General features: G+C 32.1%; 2 protein-coding genes across 3 annotated transcripts; one reads left to right on the plus strand and one right to left on the minus strand.

Annotated features, from left to right (window-relative positions):
• Nucleotides 1-627: 627 nt before the first annotated feature.
• Nucleotides 628-11866, minus strand: LOC108685769 (myosin-IA). The gene is made up of 15 exons (XM_018190730.1): nt 11781-11866; nt 5751-5857; nt 5422-5617; nt 4969-5188; nt 4641-4853; nt 4320-4523; nt 4045-4243; nt 3800-3969; nt 3458-3718; nt 3091-3335; nt 2670-2832; nt 2220-2552; nt 1912-2102; nt 1595-1843; nt 628-1322 (listed from the first exon to the last, which is right to left on the minus strand). The coding sequence occupies exons 1-15, from the start codon at nt 11864-11866 to the stop codon at nt 1127-1129; spliced, it is 3033 nt and encodes a 1010-aa protein (XP_018046219.1). The 3' UTR covers nt 628-1126.
• Nucleotides 11867-12027: 161 nt separating this feature from the next.
• Nucleotides 12028-17735, plus strand: LOC108685772. Of its 2 annotated transcripts, XM_018190733.1 has the most exons (4): nt 12028-12150; nt 14245-14594; nt 17015-17345; nt 17645-17735. In XM_018190733.1, the coding sequence occupies exons 1-4, from the start codon at nt 12104-12106 to the stop codon at nt 17727-17729; spliced, it is 813 nt and encodes a 270-aa protein (XP_018046222.1). In that variant the 5' UTR covers nt 12028-12103; the 3' UTR covers nt 17730-17735. The 2 variants fall into 2 exon arrangements, with proteins under 2 accessions (XP_018046222.1, XP_018046221.1); XM_018190732.1 differs by lacking the exon at nt 12028-12150 and having other exon boundaries at nt 14142-14594.
• Nucleotides 17736-18334: the final 599 nt, after the last annotated feature.

Genomic DNA, 18334 nt, shown 5'->3' on the forward strand with positions numbered 1-18334 from the left:
TCTTTAAAAAATATTTCAATCTGATAATAAGTATAGAAGGCCACAAGCTTACAGTACAATTGTGGTTAATGAGAAACATTCTGTACAATACCGTTATATGACAGTAGCACTTTAGTTATCTCATATAAATTAGATCTCATATAAGTTATCTCACATAAATTGTTACATTCACTATTGTATTCCGATAAAATTTGTGGATTTCACATCTCGTTCTCTCTTACACACAGACTTGCATACAAATCTGTGATCTCTCTTACAACGCGCATTATATATAAGCTAACAATATTTATAATACATTATAGAGTATTTACAGAAAAATGCGTTATGTGCGCAAAATCCGATGGAATATATCGTATACGAAAAAGTCAAATTTCTCGTACACTTTAATACCTTGCAAGTGACTTGTATACATTATGTATACATATGTAATTAACTTGTACTGCAACATCTTTTCTTTTTATACATATTCTTGACAAGTATATCTATTATGCAGGTACTACAATTGACAACGTTTCAAACTTTTAGCGTTTATTCTTCAAAAAATATTAAAAGTTTCTTCGTTGAAAACAAGGACAAAAAAATAACTTTTAAAGTTATAATGAAAAGTCAAAAGTTATAATGCTGTATGACATCATAATATTGTTGAAAAAAAAATTAGTAAATTTTTGAAGTGATAATTCTTGTTAACGTTCTTATCAAAATTATTTTCGCGACCTGCACTTGAATTTTCGGCTGCAATAATATATGTCAATGCCTATAATATGCATAATATATTATAATTAATCAGAACATCACACTTATTTTGATTACGTAACAGACATAGTTACTTTCGTCATAAATGTCATAATAAAATTGCATTGACATTCACAACATGATTAATACTGCGTGAAAAATATATATGCAAAACGATTCAACCGGGAAAGACTCTCAAATGCGAATACTGAATATTATTTTATATTACGGAATCGCTAACCGGCTTTCCGTAAAATAATTGTACAACGGCACACATTTAATAATATACTGTTTCACACAACGGTATATTATTAAAAAATATATTCAATATATTTTTTTATGATACAGTAAGTCTCGAGTAAGTCGTCAGACTTTATAACTAATCAATATGGATCTATTGTCTTTTATTAATACCACCATCGATGATGCCCACCGACGGTGGAATGGCATAAATGATTTGATTACCATCCTTCTTGAATGTAGGCTCAATGACATCAGGCATCACCTCAATATATAACAATTTACTCTTATTGCCTAGCATGCACTTGAACTTTATGTCCACTGTAACGTGCAGGTCGGCGCCACGCAGTCTGTTCCAAGAAAAAAAAGATATTGCTAAATTCTTTCAAATGAGAGAGAGAGAGAGAGAGAGAGAGAGAGAGAGAGAGAGAGAGAGAGAGAGATTACATTACAATTAAATAAAAAATATATCTCCTCCTCTGGAATTCAATTGAATCATTTATCAAAACTTTCGAAAAATTTTTGCAACAAATATAATATCTTATATACGATACATATATATAAAGTGCATTTGCATATCAGATATTATTTAGCTTTAAAAAATATTTTCAAAGCGACTTACTGGTAGTACCGGTTGCTCAGTATGCCGACTAGTTCTCCGATCCTATCGTCTTTGGCGATGATCGATAGAATGAAATCATTTCCACGATTCGAGTGAATCGTGATAAGTTGATCCTTTCCAGGCGAAACACTTAGACCGGTGATCTCTGCTATCGGCATGCCTTTCTTCATATTCTTAAACTTGACGCCATCAAGCTTATATACGGCATGTTCCGTCACTACTAAAACACGATCCGCTGGCTTGTTGTACCTGCATTATTATTTAGATTATCATACTGTTTATTGCTAGATCATGAGATTATCAACAAAATGAGAAACCTGTTAGTCTTTCTAATAAATGCGCTGAATAGAACGGTTTTGAAATGGTCGGTGTTTCGTAGGTTGTTTATCGATGAATTGAAAACATCGCTTTGAGAATTCTCATCCGGTTTGCACAGATAATTTCCATCCCAGCGACGATCCTGGCCCCAGTAAGATCGCTTCGAGCGCAACACAGCGCTCGCTGCCATCTGTAAATTATATTTATGACATAATCAGTATAATTAACGAATTATTGAGTTATTGATAATCTATTTTAAATGTTAAATTGATAAGGATAGATTGCAAAAATTGCCACAAGCGCGTACTTTCAATCGAAGTTGCGGCCAGTCTTCCCGAGGAATTGCTCTAAGTATCATCCATGCCCACCATCTCGCGTATATATTCTTCAAAGCGGGTATCACGTGTCTCACGGCGAAATTTTCGCGTGGCCACGGTAAAGTCTTGCCGTAACCTCGAAGATTTTTGGCGTTTCTGAATGTTCTCTCGAGTTGCTTGATATAAATACGTCGTTTGTATCTTTTGTAATGCTCCATCAGTATCAATGCGGCCCTCATCTTCTTGTATTTCTGACGGCAGATATATCCTCGCCATTGCTTTTGTAGAAGAATCACGACGCCTGGTATCAAATCGTTGCGCATCTATGAACGAAATAATTAATATTTGCTATGACTAGTCGTGTATATAAATTTTGTGTAAATAATTTGTGTGTAAATAATTTTGTCGTGTTATATAAAATCCAAATCTGGCCAATTAACCTTTTCTAATGCAAATAAGGTCTGTGGCGAGCGAATAAATATCTTCGTATGACCATATTTAACGTCATCCGAGAACTGCTTCTCATTCATCAATGTACGCACGCCATCCATATCATGTTCGCCTCGGAAGTTTGGCCATGTGTACTGCGATATCATCTTGTATCTAGTAACAAAAAATTAAATTCATTATTATTTCTACAAGAGAGATAGATTTACGTTTAGAATACTTATATAGTTTGATGGATCGTTCAAAAAATAATTTGTAAATCTTAAAGTTTTAGTAACCATATAATTCTTACTATTTATTTTTTGTAAACATTCTTTTTTATTTATTTTATTTTTATTTTTTATTCTTATCCAATAATTATCTGATCATTATAATAAATGAAGCTATGTTATTTAATTTTACTGCATTCAATACCTTTTTAGAAATCTATCGTATCGTTGTCTGTAAACAAAACCAGCTCGTCTCACTAATATGTTCTCTACAAGTCCTAAATATCTCACTTGATGATTTACTCTCTTATCATCGAACACGATTGGAGACTTTACTTCATTAGGTTTTATGCATCTGACATAAAACGGTTCTTTACTTGCTAGATTCTTCACCAATGCGATCATAGAATTTCGGAACAATGTACCAGCAGTTAAAGGCCTCTTTGTTGTCTAAAAGAAATAACGCAGATTTAATTAGGTACAATCTTCTTCAAATAAATGAATTGTATCTACATTTAATATTAAATTAATATTATAATATTTATAATACATATAAGCGATCATCTTTGTACCTTTAAAATATTCTGAGCACCTTCAGGCCACATTTTGCTAATTACGGGATTTTTGCTTTGATATAACAGACGTTTAAAATCTTGGAAGAGCGTATCTTTGTTCTTATCAAGGAAACCATTAATATTATAAATCACATCACCAGCATAATGTTTGATTTTAAATTGTGTCCTATGCTGCAATTCTTTATCCGTCGGTTTTAATTGTCGAGAGCTATAATGTTTATGGTCTACTAATTTCTTATCCATTGCATCGAGAAGCATCTAAAAAAAGATGTGTTTTAATTTTTCTTAAGAAACTTTAGATCTTCTTTCGTTTAATGAAACTTTAGATCTTCTAGCAACCTCATCGGTGACTTTTCCGACATTGAGGCAAGCTTCATCCATGATTGCTATCATTCCCTTGTGAGCTTGCTCGACTAAGTCGCAAATGACTTGATTATTGAAGTATTCAATATTTTGCCATTCTATCCCTTCCTTATGGTATTCTTCTTGCTCTTGTTTGAGAACCAACTCTGCAATAAAATGTTCATAATTACAATTTATTGTTTTAAGTTCAATCCGAAGTGTATATTAAGCCTTACACTCACCGATAAAAAGCTGTTGTAGCTTTTCGTTACAATAATTGATACAAAACTGCTCAAAACTGTTTACATCAAAGATTTCAAAACCATAGATATCAAGCACACCGATCAATGTTCCATATCTTCTCATGTCATCGCTGTTATTTACGTTGATGGATCCATTGACAAGCGATACTATCCACGTGAATAATCGCTCATATATAGCCTGAAAAATTATAAAGACTTTGTCAATACATGTCAATTATAAAAAAACTTTAAGAAAATAAATAAGTTGAACACACTTTCGCTAATGCATCTCGACCGTATTCAGCTTCGATCAAAGTGTGAGTCTTCTGCATGACTTCTCCACCCGCCGCTATGACTCTTTGCGAGAGAGCAGTGCTCAAATCTTTTGAGTTAATGGAGAACAAATTAGCGGTGTCGTTCAAAGCACTGTTATTCCCGATTATAAGTTTGTCATCATCCAGCCTGAAAGTGATGTTACCCTGAAAAGTAATGAAAAAGTAAATCACGTGAATCGCGCATATAATGACTGAAAGAAAAAAATATAAGAAATGTTAAAGTGTTAAAAAAAGTATTTTACTTTTATGTCAATTGCCTACCAGATGTAAGATACCAGCGATGATATTCCATATGGTATGCGTCTCATTCGCAGAAAATCCAAGGGCAAACATGGCACTACAAACAGTTTTGTAGTCATTTCTATCAGAGGAGGCCGTCTTATTATTTCTTCCATTATTGATGAAATAATAAGCCGCCGGATCACGGACCAAACGTAGCTTATTCAATTCGGCCTCACTGCAGCCGTTCAATAACTAAAAATTAAATTTCTGCTATGACATATTTTGTATTTGCGAGCAATTCATATTCCTATAGTTTCTAATCGCGCAGGAAGCTTCAAGCGTGAAATTGTAGTGATTGCGAGTAAACCTGATAAAAGCAGTGAAAATTGCGTTCTCCTTTTTGCTGATAGACGACCCGCGATTTCTCGAGGAGATAATTAGTCACATGGCCGCCGATGGGGTCTCCCTTGAAATCAAAATTGATGTCCATGTACTTTCCGAAACGCGATGAATTGTCATTTCTATTTGTCTTGGCATTGCCGAATGCCTCCAATATCGAGTTCGATTGGATGAGAATGTTTTTCACTCTGTAAGAATGCATTTTTATCGCGCTTAGCAGCGCTAAGGAAAGAATAAATATTTTCACTATAATCTCGACAGACTTTTGCATTTTACATTGATTGTGCGATTAAGTAATGTATGATCGTGTATAAAAATATACTGAGATTAATTTTATCACTTATATAAAGATTCGCACATCAGATAGTGATTAGATACTAATTGCCATCAGCTTCTAAATAATCTAAACGATAACCCGTACCTCTCAATCTCCTGCTGACCGCTGAGATTGGTTACAGCGGCGATGTACTTCATGATGATTTTGCTAGCTTCTGTTTTACCAGAACCCGACTCACCACTTATGACTATGCAAGTGTCTCTGCCTTGTTGCTTCATCTCCTTATGCACCGCATCCGCGATCGCGAAAATGTGCGGAGGATTCTCGAACAGTTCTCTCCCTGGAAGCGATTTTAAAACATTGCAAAATATATTATTAAAAGTTAAATGCGCATTTTATTTATCATGACATCAGTTAATTGAATATTCATTTTGAAATAAAAACTATCAGTATTCTTTCGAACTAAATCGTACCTTTGTACTTATTAATCTGGTCCACATCATAAATATTGGTACTTTTGTAAGGATTAACGCTTACACAGACTTCGCCGATATATGTGTAAACCTTTCCCCCGTTAAATCTGCAATAATACAATAAGAGGATATATTAAAAAAAAAAAAAAATCTGAAAGAGAAGAATTAAAAAGTAGAATCAACTGAAAATAGAATTAAAGTAAAAAAGATAGAATTCTCTAAAAAATTCATATCATTAAAATGAAATTTTTTTAATAATGATAATTTTCAAGAAACACGAAGAAAATTTTTTCTTAGAATTTATCCTGAAAGTATGATAGTCGTGGGACAACATTGTATTTTGAAGAATTTTAATGTAAATTTCTCTCATTCATTAATAAAACTATAATAAAGTAAAATAAGTTTGATTAATTTTACTGAAGTGCATGATAAAAATCTTTAAAATATTTTGTATTGTATCACAACTACTATTTTAAAAACCTATCAAATTTTAAAAGAAAATTCTCTTCGTATAATAACGCAAGCAACTTTATACTTTCTGCGTTCTGCAATCTGCATTTGATGCGATGAAATACTCAGTTTCTTTGGTAAGCAATTAACTCGTATAATAAAGTTTATTAATAAATAGTTTTACGATTCTATAAATATATCGATATCCACGAAAACGAAAGATAAATATTATTTGCTAAACAGCAGATTCAACTCAGTTTTGAGATTACCGAGGCATATAATGAATCACTCGTCCTTATTTCGACGACAATTGCGTGCTCGCCAATGCAACTAATTATTTTTCTACTCGTAGCAAAAAATTTAAAATAATATATTTAACATACAGAATGCACAACAACGTTCTTTCCAATTTCTACAGAATCGTTCTTTCCATTTCTACATTTGATTAAAAAAGAAATATTGAATTTTGACAATTAAAGAAATATAAATCTAGACAGAAGCGCTGTTCGAATCAATTAATTTATTCATTTATTAATTATATGGCGTGAATAATTATCTTATTAATATATAGTATTAATAATGTGTAGCATTAATAATGTATAGTTATAGATAAAAATAATATTCTACAAAAAATTTTAATTTAACATAACAATAATTCTTATTGACTGGTCTTGTTCATATTTAATAATTTATTTACTTTTATTAAAATTATTGTATCATAATTAATTATTGACTATTATCAAGCTTGGTAGGGATGACGCGAGCATAATCTGAAAACTATGCAATAACTCAAGGATGATGACGCATCGCCGACACGAGCTCCGATAAGGATTACGCGAGTCGCATACATTCGTCGTGTATATTCGAGGATACGCGTCTTCGAACGCTCATTTTCTCGTCATCGAATTTACCGCTAAACGAGCTTGCCCTCGTGTATTTCTCGGCTCGCGTTAGCATCGGATAACATGATCGTCATTTAAAATGATGACATAAATCGGTAAAAATAAAATCTCTATCCATGTATCAATTCATGGACAATCAGTCTGCATTGAACTTAAGTTTAAGGAATAAATTAAAAGGACTTGAATTACAATTCGAAATATTAAATTAATAGAGATCATATAATGAGCGAAACGTTTAAAAAACAAAGACTTTCTTAATTGTTATACATATCCTTTTTGCATTGTACTTTAATTACTAATTTTATCATAATACGATCATTTGAGACTTCTAATTCCGAATCTTTCTCTTGGTGAAATCGTTAAAACTGCCAGGAGAAAAGTATCACTCTTTACATGAAATAATTAATTCATAGATGTTGCCCCTGAAAAAAAAAAAGAAAAGATTCTTTTATCACGAATTCGATTTGCTATTTAACGTTAAATAAACGTAAGAATCGTACGTAACCTTTATGTACGATTTTTTGTATACGCTCTTTTGCTTCTTTCTCGTGAAAGTTGCAGTTTAGCGAATGGCCGGGATTATGTTAATAGTTTTGAAGCATGCAAGAAAAATAATAGGCGAACCCGTTTGAAATCTAGCTTGAAAATAAGCTAGATTTCAAATGGGTTCGCCTATTATTTTTTAAATACAAGATATCGGAAAGATATGGATCAAATCGTCTAAAACTGATATAATAGTTCCTGAAAAACTTTCTAACCAGATTATTCGATAACATTATGATAAACAAAATAATGCTTAGCAAATCACTTGCATAATCATAATTTGAAAAAGGGAATCTTGTTTTGCTCTTTATAGATTCATATAAATCAGATCTTTCGAAATGTAATTGAAATCTTCAGTCTGAGTTCATTAAAATTAAATGTTTTATAATATACGTTCTTGATATGATTTATTTTTAATTATAATTGATTTCTGTAATTCATATCAATCTTATTGGATATGTTCATATACATAAATGATTGATTCTTAATTGAGTTTCATTATTCAATCAGATATTTGTACCTAATTAACCATGTTTCCTCCGTGCTTAGTTTGATTTAATCTAACATGTAGATCTATTTAAGATTTCATAATATGTCTAGAGTGTACAATGAATCAGAGCGTGTAATCCATTTTCACTCATACATACATTTACTCTATACATTTTCCAAGAAATATGCGTCATGCATTGTGTATCATTAATCTTCGAGTGCTATAAGTGAATTCAAATCTCAGTCCAGCGTAGTTATTATATACAAAGCATAAAAAATATGTAGCAAGCTGATGTCATTAGTCTGACATAAAAATCAAAAGAAAACAAAGATGTCATTCTGGATCAAAATAACGAATGTCATCTTGCCGCCTGGATTTTATATTTCAAAAAAAAAGCTTGTAACTTGCATAAAAGACACATTATCTTCATGTATATTGAACAGAAAAAATATGAAAGATATCAAAAATGTTGTACAAATCATTGATATTTTGGTATCTTTTTGGTACATACGGAAAAGAATACATATTTTGTATTTAAATCTTAATTACGTTTTTCAAATATTCAAAATTTCAAAAGTTCATATAAATGCAAATCTATCACAAACATAAAATTTATTTAAATATATTTTGAATCTCAGTAAATTTAATATTTCAATCAAAATTATTAAATCAAAACAAATTCGATTCGCTTATTATATAAAGTAGCTTAATTCTTCTATAAAATTTTATAAAACATTCTTCGAAAGAAACTAAATTCTTGCTTTAAGTACATGATAATAAGTTTTTCTAAAATTTGAATCACTATTATCAAGAAAATATTCTTTGTTAAAAATAATAGTTAGCTAAAAGAAAAAAAACTGAACAATCACTTAACAACAGAATATTCTGTGTGTATTATGAAGAGATTTCAGATTTCAAAAAAAATGTTTGCAATTATAAAGTCATCATTTTCTCACTAACAATTGTGAGAAGAATATATGGGTTAACGGTCGCTTTATCTTAATATTATGTTATTTGACTTTGGTCTCTGCGACTTCGCGACGTATGTGTTGCGTGAGCAACACGCGCCCTTTATCCTCAAAATAATACACCCACGCAATCGTGCAACAGGTATAATATCGTTGCTTCAGTTGCTCACACCGTGATATTTAATTCCATGCTTCTCACGATACACACGATACAGTAAATTGGAGTAGTTGCCCTGACGTGTTTTTTTTTGCGATGCTAAGCGATGATTTTTTCGACTCGCACACGTATTTAGGCTTATCAGCTCGTTATTTATCTTTGGAAATTATTCAGAAAACTTGGCAGCAAGATAGAATAAAGAACTCGTTTACGAAGGGATGCTCAATTAAATTGTCATTTATCTCTGGAAACAATTTGACAAAATAAAGATCTCGTTTATATAATAAATTATATTGAAAATTAATTAATAATTATCGATTTTATCGATTATAGAGATTCAATTTAGTGAAATATTTTCGATATTAATTCTGTGGTTTGTTCAAATATTAAATGACCATACTATGATTAAAAAGCTCTAAAAAAAGATTACATTAACAGAAGTCATCAAATATATCAGAAAAAAAAGTTTAAATAAAATATTAGTAAGAAAATTAATTAAATTTTAGATGAAAACAGATTTCAATGGACCAACAGAGTTAAATATCTTTCCAACAAGAACCGAATTTTTGTTTGGAGAAAGTTCAGTTTCGTGAAAAAAAAAGATGAGTTTATGACTGTCTATGACGCGTTACAATGAAATTACAATGAAATTATGACTGTTTCAATTAACTAATCTAAGTTAATTTGCTAATCGCTATTTTTAATTCTGTATTATAGCTTTCTGTATTTTATCTACTAAGGTACAAAAAAGATAAATTAGTTACAATTAACGCTGATTAACAACCGGTCGCACATTAATTATTGCTGTCATCTAGAATCCAACTGTAGTCACGCAATGATCTGATAACTCATTATATTAGTTATGTTTAAATTATAATCTCGCCTGTAATGCGGAAAAGCATCCAGTTAAGTAATAATTAGTGTCGGTACAACTGGTCTGGGACAAGTTGTCACTGGAATCAATTAAATGAAAACGAAAGTATGAAACACGAGATTACTTCGAGTTTATCAAACTGGAATAAATTATTTCTAAGATTTATAGCTTTTCGATACTATGCATATTCCTTTATTATATTGTTTTCTTTTAAAAAGCGAAATATATCCTCCTAAATAAACAATCCAATAATAATCCAACAATGAAAAAAAAAACATTTTTTAATTTTTTCCTCGATTTGTTCATGCTTTAAAAGAAAAGATAAATTTACATACAATTAAAAATATCGAAATAAAATAACGTGAGGCGTATTTCATAGAAAATATGATTAAAAAGTGTCTTTTATTTCATTTATTTTGTCATTTTTACATTAAAATAATAACGTGAATTAAATATCAAGTTATATCAAAGATGTTCCATTTTTTTTTCCAGTATTTCCTCTAATTTTTAATTTGAAAAAATTCAAACAAACTTATGTTTGTTTGATATATTTTGTGTTTCTAGACTCGCCTTTTAAAATATAAAAGTGCTTTCCTTCTAATGACACAAGTCGATAAAAACATAAATTTATTTTTCTTGACATTCAGTGAGTAACAAAGAACAACACTTGCGCTGACTTACGTCATCAAACAAAAAAAAACTCTAAGAATCGCTGTATATATTATAACAATTTCTTCATTTTTGATTCTTTAAGGATTAAAATATATGATAATGCAGAAATTATTTTTATATAACAATTTTCTCACTTTTATTCTCTAAAGATTAAAATGATTATATGAAGATGCAGAAATTATTTTGGAGTCGCTATAAATTTCATTGTCGCGCTTTCAGCCTTGCGTGCCCGACTCTCGCAAAAACACAGACCATCACTAGCCAGAATTAACTGATCAAGGCTATCCGGTGGAAATGATTTCAACGACGTCTTCCCGAACGTTGTCGTCGCTTTCAGCGGGTCAAGTTCAAGACATCAGGAACTTTATAACATTCGAAACACTTGAGAGATAAAAGAGAAAGAAAAATACAAACAGATATATGTACTTCATTCTTTTAAATCATCCTGAATATCATCTAAATGTTGCTTCACGCGCATATTTTCACTTTCACTGAGTAATAATATAAATAATAAAGTAATAAGTTTCGAGAACCCTGTTTCTTGAAAGGGAAAGTTGATAATACATAATACATGATCGCGTGATCGGTCAACGTCTACAAATCTCCAATATCTCCAAAATGGTTCTCCATTCGGTTTGAAGGAGAATGAAGGAAGGAAAACCCTTCTCTTCTTCTTCTTCTTGAGATTCTCCTGTTCGGATTTTCGATCCAACATAAAGTCACCTGGGTCTGTACCACGCAGTGAATTTGGATCAAAAAAATCCTGGATAGTCTCTTCGAGGAAAGACTCAACAGACAAGTAAACCCTTCACTATCTCTAGGCGACCACCTGCCGACGCGCAAGCCACGCCCTCTCGCGGGTGCAGGGACGAACCGAGCCTCGCACAGTACGGGGCGCTCCCCGTTGTCCACCTGTCAAGAATCGCGTCTCCAAATTTCAGAGCGGAGTCGTCGGTACTCCGGAGTGTACGCACCTTGTCTTGAGGTTGTCCACCACGCGCTCGACCGTGATTTCGTCCAGCAACACGAAGTCGCCGATGCCGACGTCGTGGCTTGCCATATCTGTCTCGTTCGCCCACACGCGATACTCACGATCGTAACAAACCGCACTTCGTCGACCACCACGTGTCACCACCACGCGCGACCGATCCGCGCGCACCACTGACGGTTGGCGGGTTGGTAAGGTTGGTTCGCTCGACGCACGTCCCACCGTCGACCAACTTCGTTATCTCGCGCGAACGGCGAATGCGGTCATCTTCAGCTTGCAGTGCTGCTTCCCGCGTCCCCACACCGGTCGATGACGGTGTGTGGCAGTGCCGTTCATACTGAAACGTTTAGTGATGGGTGATTAGAATTCGCGACTCGATTCGCGATTCAAAATATAGCAATTGTTGACCAAGAATATTTTTGAAAAATATTGTATACGAAAATATTAGGAAATTTATAATTTACGTAAAATATACTGTAATATTTTCGTATATTTTTGTATGCGATATTTTTCGAGAATACAACTTCTTTTTACATTGTTTATCTTTTTTTTTTCTCTTCGCGAAGAAAAAAGGAGGAAAATTAAATGAGATGTAAGAAGTTCAGTTGAAAAGAATAAATCATGTAATCTTTTCATAAAGACAAGAAATATGAAAAGTGAATTTTTTTCTCATTATTTTTGGCAAAATTTTTATGTTTCCCGTCCTAAAGAAACAAAAACTACATGATCGCTACACAGAAATTGAATATGCAATAAAAAAATTATTCCGTGTAACAAACAAAATAATGCGAGCATCGCTTAAGTTATATATCCATTTCTAATGTAGATTGACTTTAATCTTGGTTTAACTTATTTTTTTCTTTTCATGATTCTTAGAAATAGAACAAGATAAAAAGTAAGTTAAACCAAGATTAAGGTTAATCTACATAGAAGTGGACATTAGATGACTTTGATCAAACTCCGTCGATTAACTTAATCGACAATTAACTCGACAGAATCGCTTAAGACAATCTCTAATATACAGTTTTTAATTTTTTTTATACATAGAATTTTATTAATTAATTTTATCTTATTCGTATTATTTTATCTTATTCGTATTATTTAATAAAATAGTGCTGATAAATCAAATTAATCGGAGTTTGATAAAACTGACCCTGATAACTCTATGACTTTCGCGAATGCAAGAATTTTTCCAGGAGAACACAGTTTAAAATCACATTATCATATCAAAAATTTATCACAAAATCATCATCAAAAGTAATATAAAAATAAAATAACATCATCATTATGATTTTTCTTAAAATGATTTCAACCTGACATTATTTTGATCTTATTATAATTTGTATTTTACTTGGATTATTATTGATCTTACTCATGTTTTTCTTTTCTTTACGTTTCTCTTTTCGTTCGCTTTTTCTTTAAAATTCTTATAATAAGTTTCTATTATTATAAAAACCATAGATTTGTTCTTTTTAGTTAAGTCTTCTTACACAGTTTCTCTCCTTCTCTCTCTCTTTGCTCTTTTTCATTTTATGTTGAAAATAAGAAGAGAAAAGAGACTAAAAAGCATATCGATTAGGATATCGATTAAGTAACTTTTTACTCTACATTTTTCATGTTTAAAATTACATGATCGACTTTTAGGTTATGTCTGTATTCATCAATTAGACCTTATATTTAAGGCTTCTTTAAATTTATCTTCAGATGCTCTACGAATTATTTCATAATTGCCCAAGCAGAACAACAAATCATTTATATGATATTAAAATGATATTAAAGTGACTCCAAAATGATAATTAAAAGTCATTTTTCAATCATTTCTGATTCATTTTAATATCAGTTTGTTATCGTGACTTATTGTTCTACTTAGGTGATTATAATTGAGCATTTAAAGATAAATTTATAAGGAAGTACAAAGACTATGTCTTAAATACAAAGACTATGAGCAGTATTCATAGACCGTGTTTATTTCAAGACTGTCTTAAGTAAAGTCTTAAGACGCTAATACAATCTTCTGATTGCTTTGTGACTTCTTAAGACGGTCTTGAATATAATATTTGACTATGAATATTATGGCTCAGTTTCACAACTTACGATTAACTGCGCGTGATTCAACTTATTTCTCATCTCTTTTCAATTCTAGCTTTAGAAAGAGATGAAGAATAAGTTAAACCTCAGTTAAGAGTTAATCATGAGTTGTGAAACTGGGCTTATGGGAACTTTCCAGCAAGAAACAAATTGACACAAGGGTCATCCTTGTTCGATCAGTAAGAAACAAAGACTCTTGTGTCGATTGTTTCTGTTAGAAAGCTCCTTTAGAATACAGGCACTAGAGTCTCTCATGGAGTGTACGTGATGTACGTCCCTGACGTACGCGGAAGAGATGGACGGCGCGTGCGCGTTCGCACACACCCGTGGCACCCATGCTTGATCACCTTTATTTTTGGAAGCTGCTGGAAGCGGGTAAGCGAGCGGGTGAAGCGGCGACTGACTGTCATTACTGTGTCACTAGAGTGTCGCGGACTGTTGGCGTGTTTGGATGTGCGTGTGTATGCGCATGACTGCGACCTATCATCACGAGCGATGTCGACGCGAACGGCGATGCCGACGATGACGATGTTCAAGTCGAGGATTGGCTCGACATCACTGACGAACGGCAATGGAAATCTCACCGAGATCCAGAAATCGATGCCAGCGAGCTTCTGGTCGAGAATTCGCGTGAACGAGTGGACGTTCAGTCTGATGCTCTTTATCTTCTCACTCGCCATCATCGTGATCAAGCTGTACCTGAATTATTATGGTAGGTAAACACAAGTCGCTCGGATACGTCTTACTCTTCTCAATTTCCTTTAAATCAGCACGTCGCCTGAATCTTTCTACCTCCCGAGATCGGACGTGTTGCCAAACTTCCGTTCGCGCGTCCACGAATCTCAATTGAGGTTAGACGCATCATTTAAGTTAATTTAAACGTACACTTTCTGTTTTGATTCTGTTGAAAGGGACGTTCCTAGCGATCTGAATCGCTTCCACGAGGAAAGAATCGTTGTCACGCGAACGACAGTAGATCTTCGCCGGTAGGACATACCCGTTCTGGGTCAATCCGTCGTATACACAAGTTTTTGTTTTGGTTACATTGGAAGTGGGATTGCCGACGATGCGAATCCGTCTTGAGGGGAAGCCTGTGTCGTTGCACGTCGATATGTACTTTATTTTTATTTTGTCTCCTGTACTTTACTTTTATTTTGTCTCCTGTCAAAACGCGATAACTCCGAAACAGAAGTTAGCTCTGTAATTCCTCTGATTATATTTTCTGTACACTTATATTATTGGATATGTTCTTCTCAGTTATGCCTTTCTATATGTTCTTCTCAGTTTTGCCTTTCTCTTTCTCTGCTTTCATAGCATGGGCAAGTAATTGTTTCTTTAAAAAAAAAGGAGAGGTAGAAATGTAGCTGAAAAAAACAGATCTAATATTTCTATAATAATTTGACCAGGCGATCGTTTGTTAATTTGCCTGTTATGTTCTAATTATTATTTATTGTCATGTAGATATTTCTAAAATTATTTATGTGATATTAACTGTTCATGCTTTCCAATTTATGTAATATTAACTTATTAATGCTATAAGACAAGAATTTAACACGATCTAATCATTTGTTTGTTTATATTAATTTTACAAATTGTACTGCTATAAATTGTCTCATCTCATTCTTTTATGCCTCTATCAGAGTAGAGATTGAGATTGAATTTGAACTAATCAAAGCAAAGTTTGTTAAACTAAATATTAGTATAACTATTGTTTTGTATATTTACATATAAATATTACTAAGCAATATTACCAAGACTCGCTTTGAAAATAGCATTCTTCTCTCTTATTTGTGTTTAAATATTTCTTGGTCTATTTATTTAATATTAGTTAATATTATATAATTCTCTTTTTTCTAATTGATTAAATTCAATTTCAATTTCTAGTCTGATATTAAGATGAAAACCAGACGATTCTCATCTCCGTTATGATTTCATTAAATAAATTATTTTTTGCAAAAATTCGCAATCGCACAGATAGCATAGAACAGTAATAATTTCTAGTAATATTCCAGCAGCATTGCAACGTTGCTGTAATATTATTGGAATGTTTTATATTACGTCTAAAATTGCGTGAGCTTTATTTCTAATAGATAAAAACGCACAGACGAAAGAAATAAATCTAATACATCTCGGCAATAATTTGTCCAGGCAATCGTTTGTTAAGTTGCTTTATGTTCTAATTATTATTTGTTATCAATCTGTATTTCTTAAATTATTTATGTAATATTAACTGCTTTAAGGCAAAAACCTAACTTGGATCAGTTATTTGTTCATTTATATAAATTTGATATTGTATCGCTATCAATCAGCGTCCATTCTGTTCTCTTAGGAAACTAGACGATTCGCTATTCTTTCAATAAACGAATTATTCCTTGGCACAAAAATTAACCATTTATTCCGTGAACTTTATTCCTTTTAAAGAACACATCGTAGCGTGCATTATACAAGAGATGAAGAGATAATCAATGATTATATTTTTACGGTGCTTTCCAAGAGTTTTATCATTTAAACGTGCGGCTCCGAACTCATGTTAAAATGCACATCGTGTACATGTAGCCTGCATTCTTCGGTTATATTTTTACCGGGGCGCGTGGCCCATTTCTATTATGAGATCATCTTTTCCCGTACAACGCAAGTCCTTCGATCCTCTCCAGCTTCCTTGCTCATGCAATTATTATGCGAGATCTGGCGTCGCCCATGACCGAATTTGTCAAGGCCGTGTCATCGTTTTAAAAGTATATATGCCTGATCAATTATAAAAAAAGAAAAGACAATTAAAGAGAGAACTTCTTTATTTATCTTATCTTTTATTTTATCATTTAATTAAATTAATTACTTTTACATAAACTTTCACGGAAAATTTCACGCATTAGGATATAAATGTAATATATAATATTATTTTATTTAGAATTTATAATATTATATTTTAATTGAAATATATATTTATAATTTAATTTAAAAATTATGAATATAAATTAAATTATTTATAATATTAATTTAAAAAAGAATAATAATTTAGTTTAAATGTTTTCTTTACGAATTAATGTAATCTATAAAAGTTCTATAATTTTCTCTCTCTGCCTTTCAAGAGATTTATGTGGTTGATATGAGTTTCTCATGCTCTGCCCTTAGGAAAGCTTTTGTCATGGCAAGCTGGCGATCGATATTCTTTGCCATCGGTAGCATTTACGCAAATGTACGAAACAATACCGAGTATGTCCGACGTTTTATCGAAATTTGATGTGAAACAATTATCGACGGATAACGAAAAGCTTTTGAACACCAGCAAGTACGCAGGAGCAACTTCTGATATGCTGATAGCATTTTACAGCAGATTTGGGTGGCTGTTGAAAGCAACGATGAGCGGACTTGTGATAACAGGTTTCACTTGGTTTATCCTTTACAAGGACAGCAGTATACCTGGTATCAACCCACCGTTTCCTTTCAGTCCTTCCAAACAGAGGTAGACTTTTGGTTTCTCTATTTAATTACAGTATTTATTCAATTCAATTACAGTAGTTCCATACAATTCTTGCTTTAGAGAGTAAAATTTTAGTAAATTTTAGGTATGCATCTTTTATTGTACAATGTATAATTGATAAAGATGTATGAAAATCTAAATAAAAAAATATATAGATAAAAATATATATTCTATTGCTCATTAATTTATTAGAACAAGCAGATAAATTTTATACTTTTTTATGCTGCTTGAAAAATTGCAAATGTAACGCGATTTATATTTGTTAATGTTGTTTATTTCAGGATACATGGCAGTTCAAGGATACAGATAAATTATTTAGTTGGTGCGCTAAATGGGATATTATTTTTTATCTACATGTGTCTTTAATATAGTGGAAACGTTGTCGATTTTCAAAAGATGGTTCTATTTTTCTCTTTTTGTTTATTTAGTATTATTTATTTAATTCACTAATTTATGTCGTCGGTAGCACGTTTATTTATGAGTGACTTTTATTTGCGAATAAGGCCTACTAATGACAAAATCTTAGTATTTTGTAGCTCTTTTTCTATTAATATTGCTATATTATTAGATTTCGTAAGTAGCTTTGAGCAAGAATTAAAAGCTCTTTGAGCGAAAACTAAAGTTTCGCGAAAATGCACAGGAATACATTTTCTAAAATGTGAAAAACTTCGAAACCCACTATTAGGATAAAGAATTTATTCTGCTTCTATGTATATTAATAGGCGTTACTAATGACACAAGGTGCGGTTATTGAAACCAAGTACTTTGGTTGCGCGGTATGCAACAACCAAAAACGTCGAAGTACAAAATAGATTGTTCCATACCTTTTTCTCCAAATTTTATATAGTTATCTATTATTACTGTTTAAGACTGATTGATAATCTGAAAGGGCTTATTTATTGATAGGCTAAAGTAAGTGTTGTAAGATATAGTTAATTTACGTACGCAGAATATATAATATATATATATAT

The sequence above is a fragment of the Atta colombica genome, unplaced genomic scaffold, assembly GCF_001594045.1.
Source record: "Atta colombica isolate Treedump-2 unplaced genomic scaffold, Acol1.0 scaffold156, whole genome shotgun sequence".
Classification (NCBI taxonomy): Eukaryota; Metazoa; Arthropoda; class Insecta; order Hymenoptera; family Formicidae; genus Atta; species Atta colombica.

Excerpts from the sequence above, each read along its gene's own strand:
- LOC108685769 (XM_018190730.1), bottom strand. The coding sequence starts at position 11,866 with ATGGCAAGCCACGACGTCGGCATCGGCGACTTCGTGTTGCTGGACGAA. Across the intron at positions 5,189-5,421 it reads GGTCAGCAGGAGATTGAGAG|AGTGAAAAACATTCTCATCC; the intron begins GTACGGGTTATC and ends GCATTCTTACAG. Across the intron at positions 2,103-2,219 it reads GGCCGCAACTTCGATTGAAA|ATGGCAGCGAGCGCTGTGTT; the intron begins GTACGCGCTTGT and ends TATAATTTACAG.
- LOC108685772 (XM_018190732.1), top strand. The coding sequence starts at position 14,150 with ATGTACGTCCCTGACGTACGCGGAAGAGATGGACGGCGCGTGCGCGTT. Across the intron at positions 14,595-17,014 it reads GCTGTACCTGAATTATTATG|GAAAGCTTTTGTCATGGCAA; the intron begins GTAGGTAAACAC and ends CTCTGCCCTTAG. Across the intron at positions 17,346-17,644 it reads TTCAGTCCTTCCAAACAGAG|GATACATGGCAGTTCAAGGA; the intron begins GTAGACTTTTGG and ends TGTTTATTTCAG.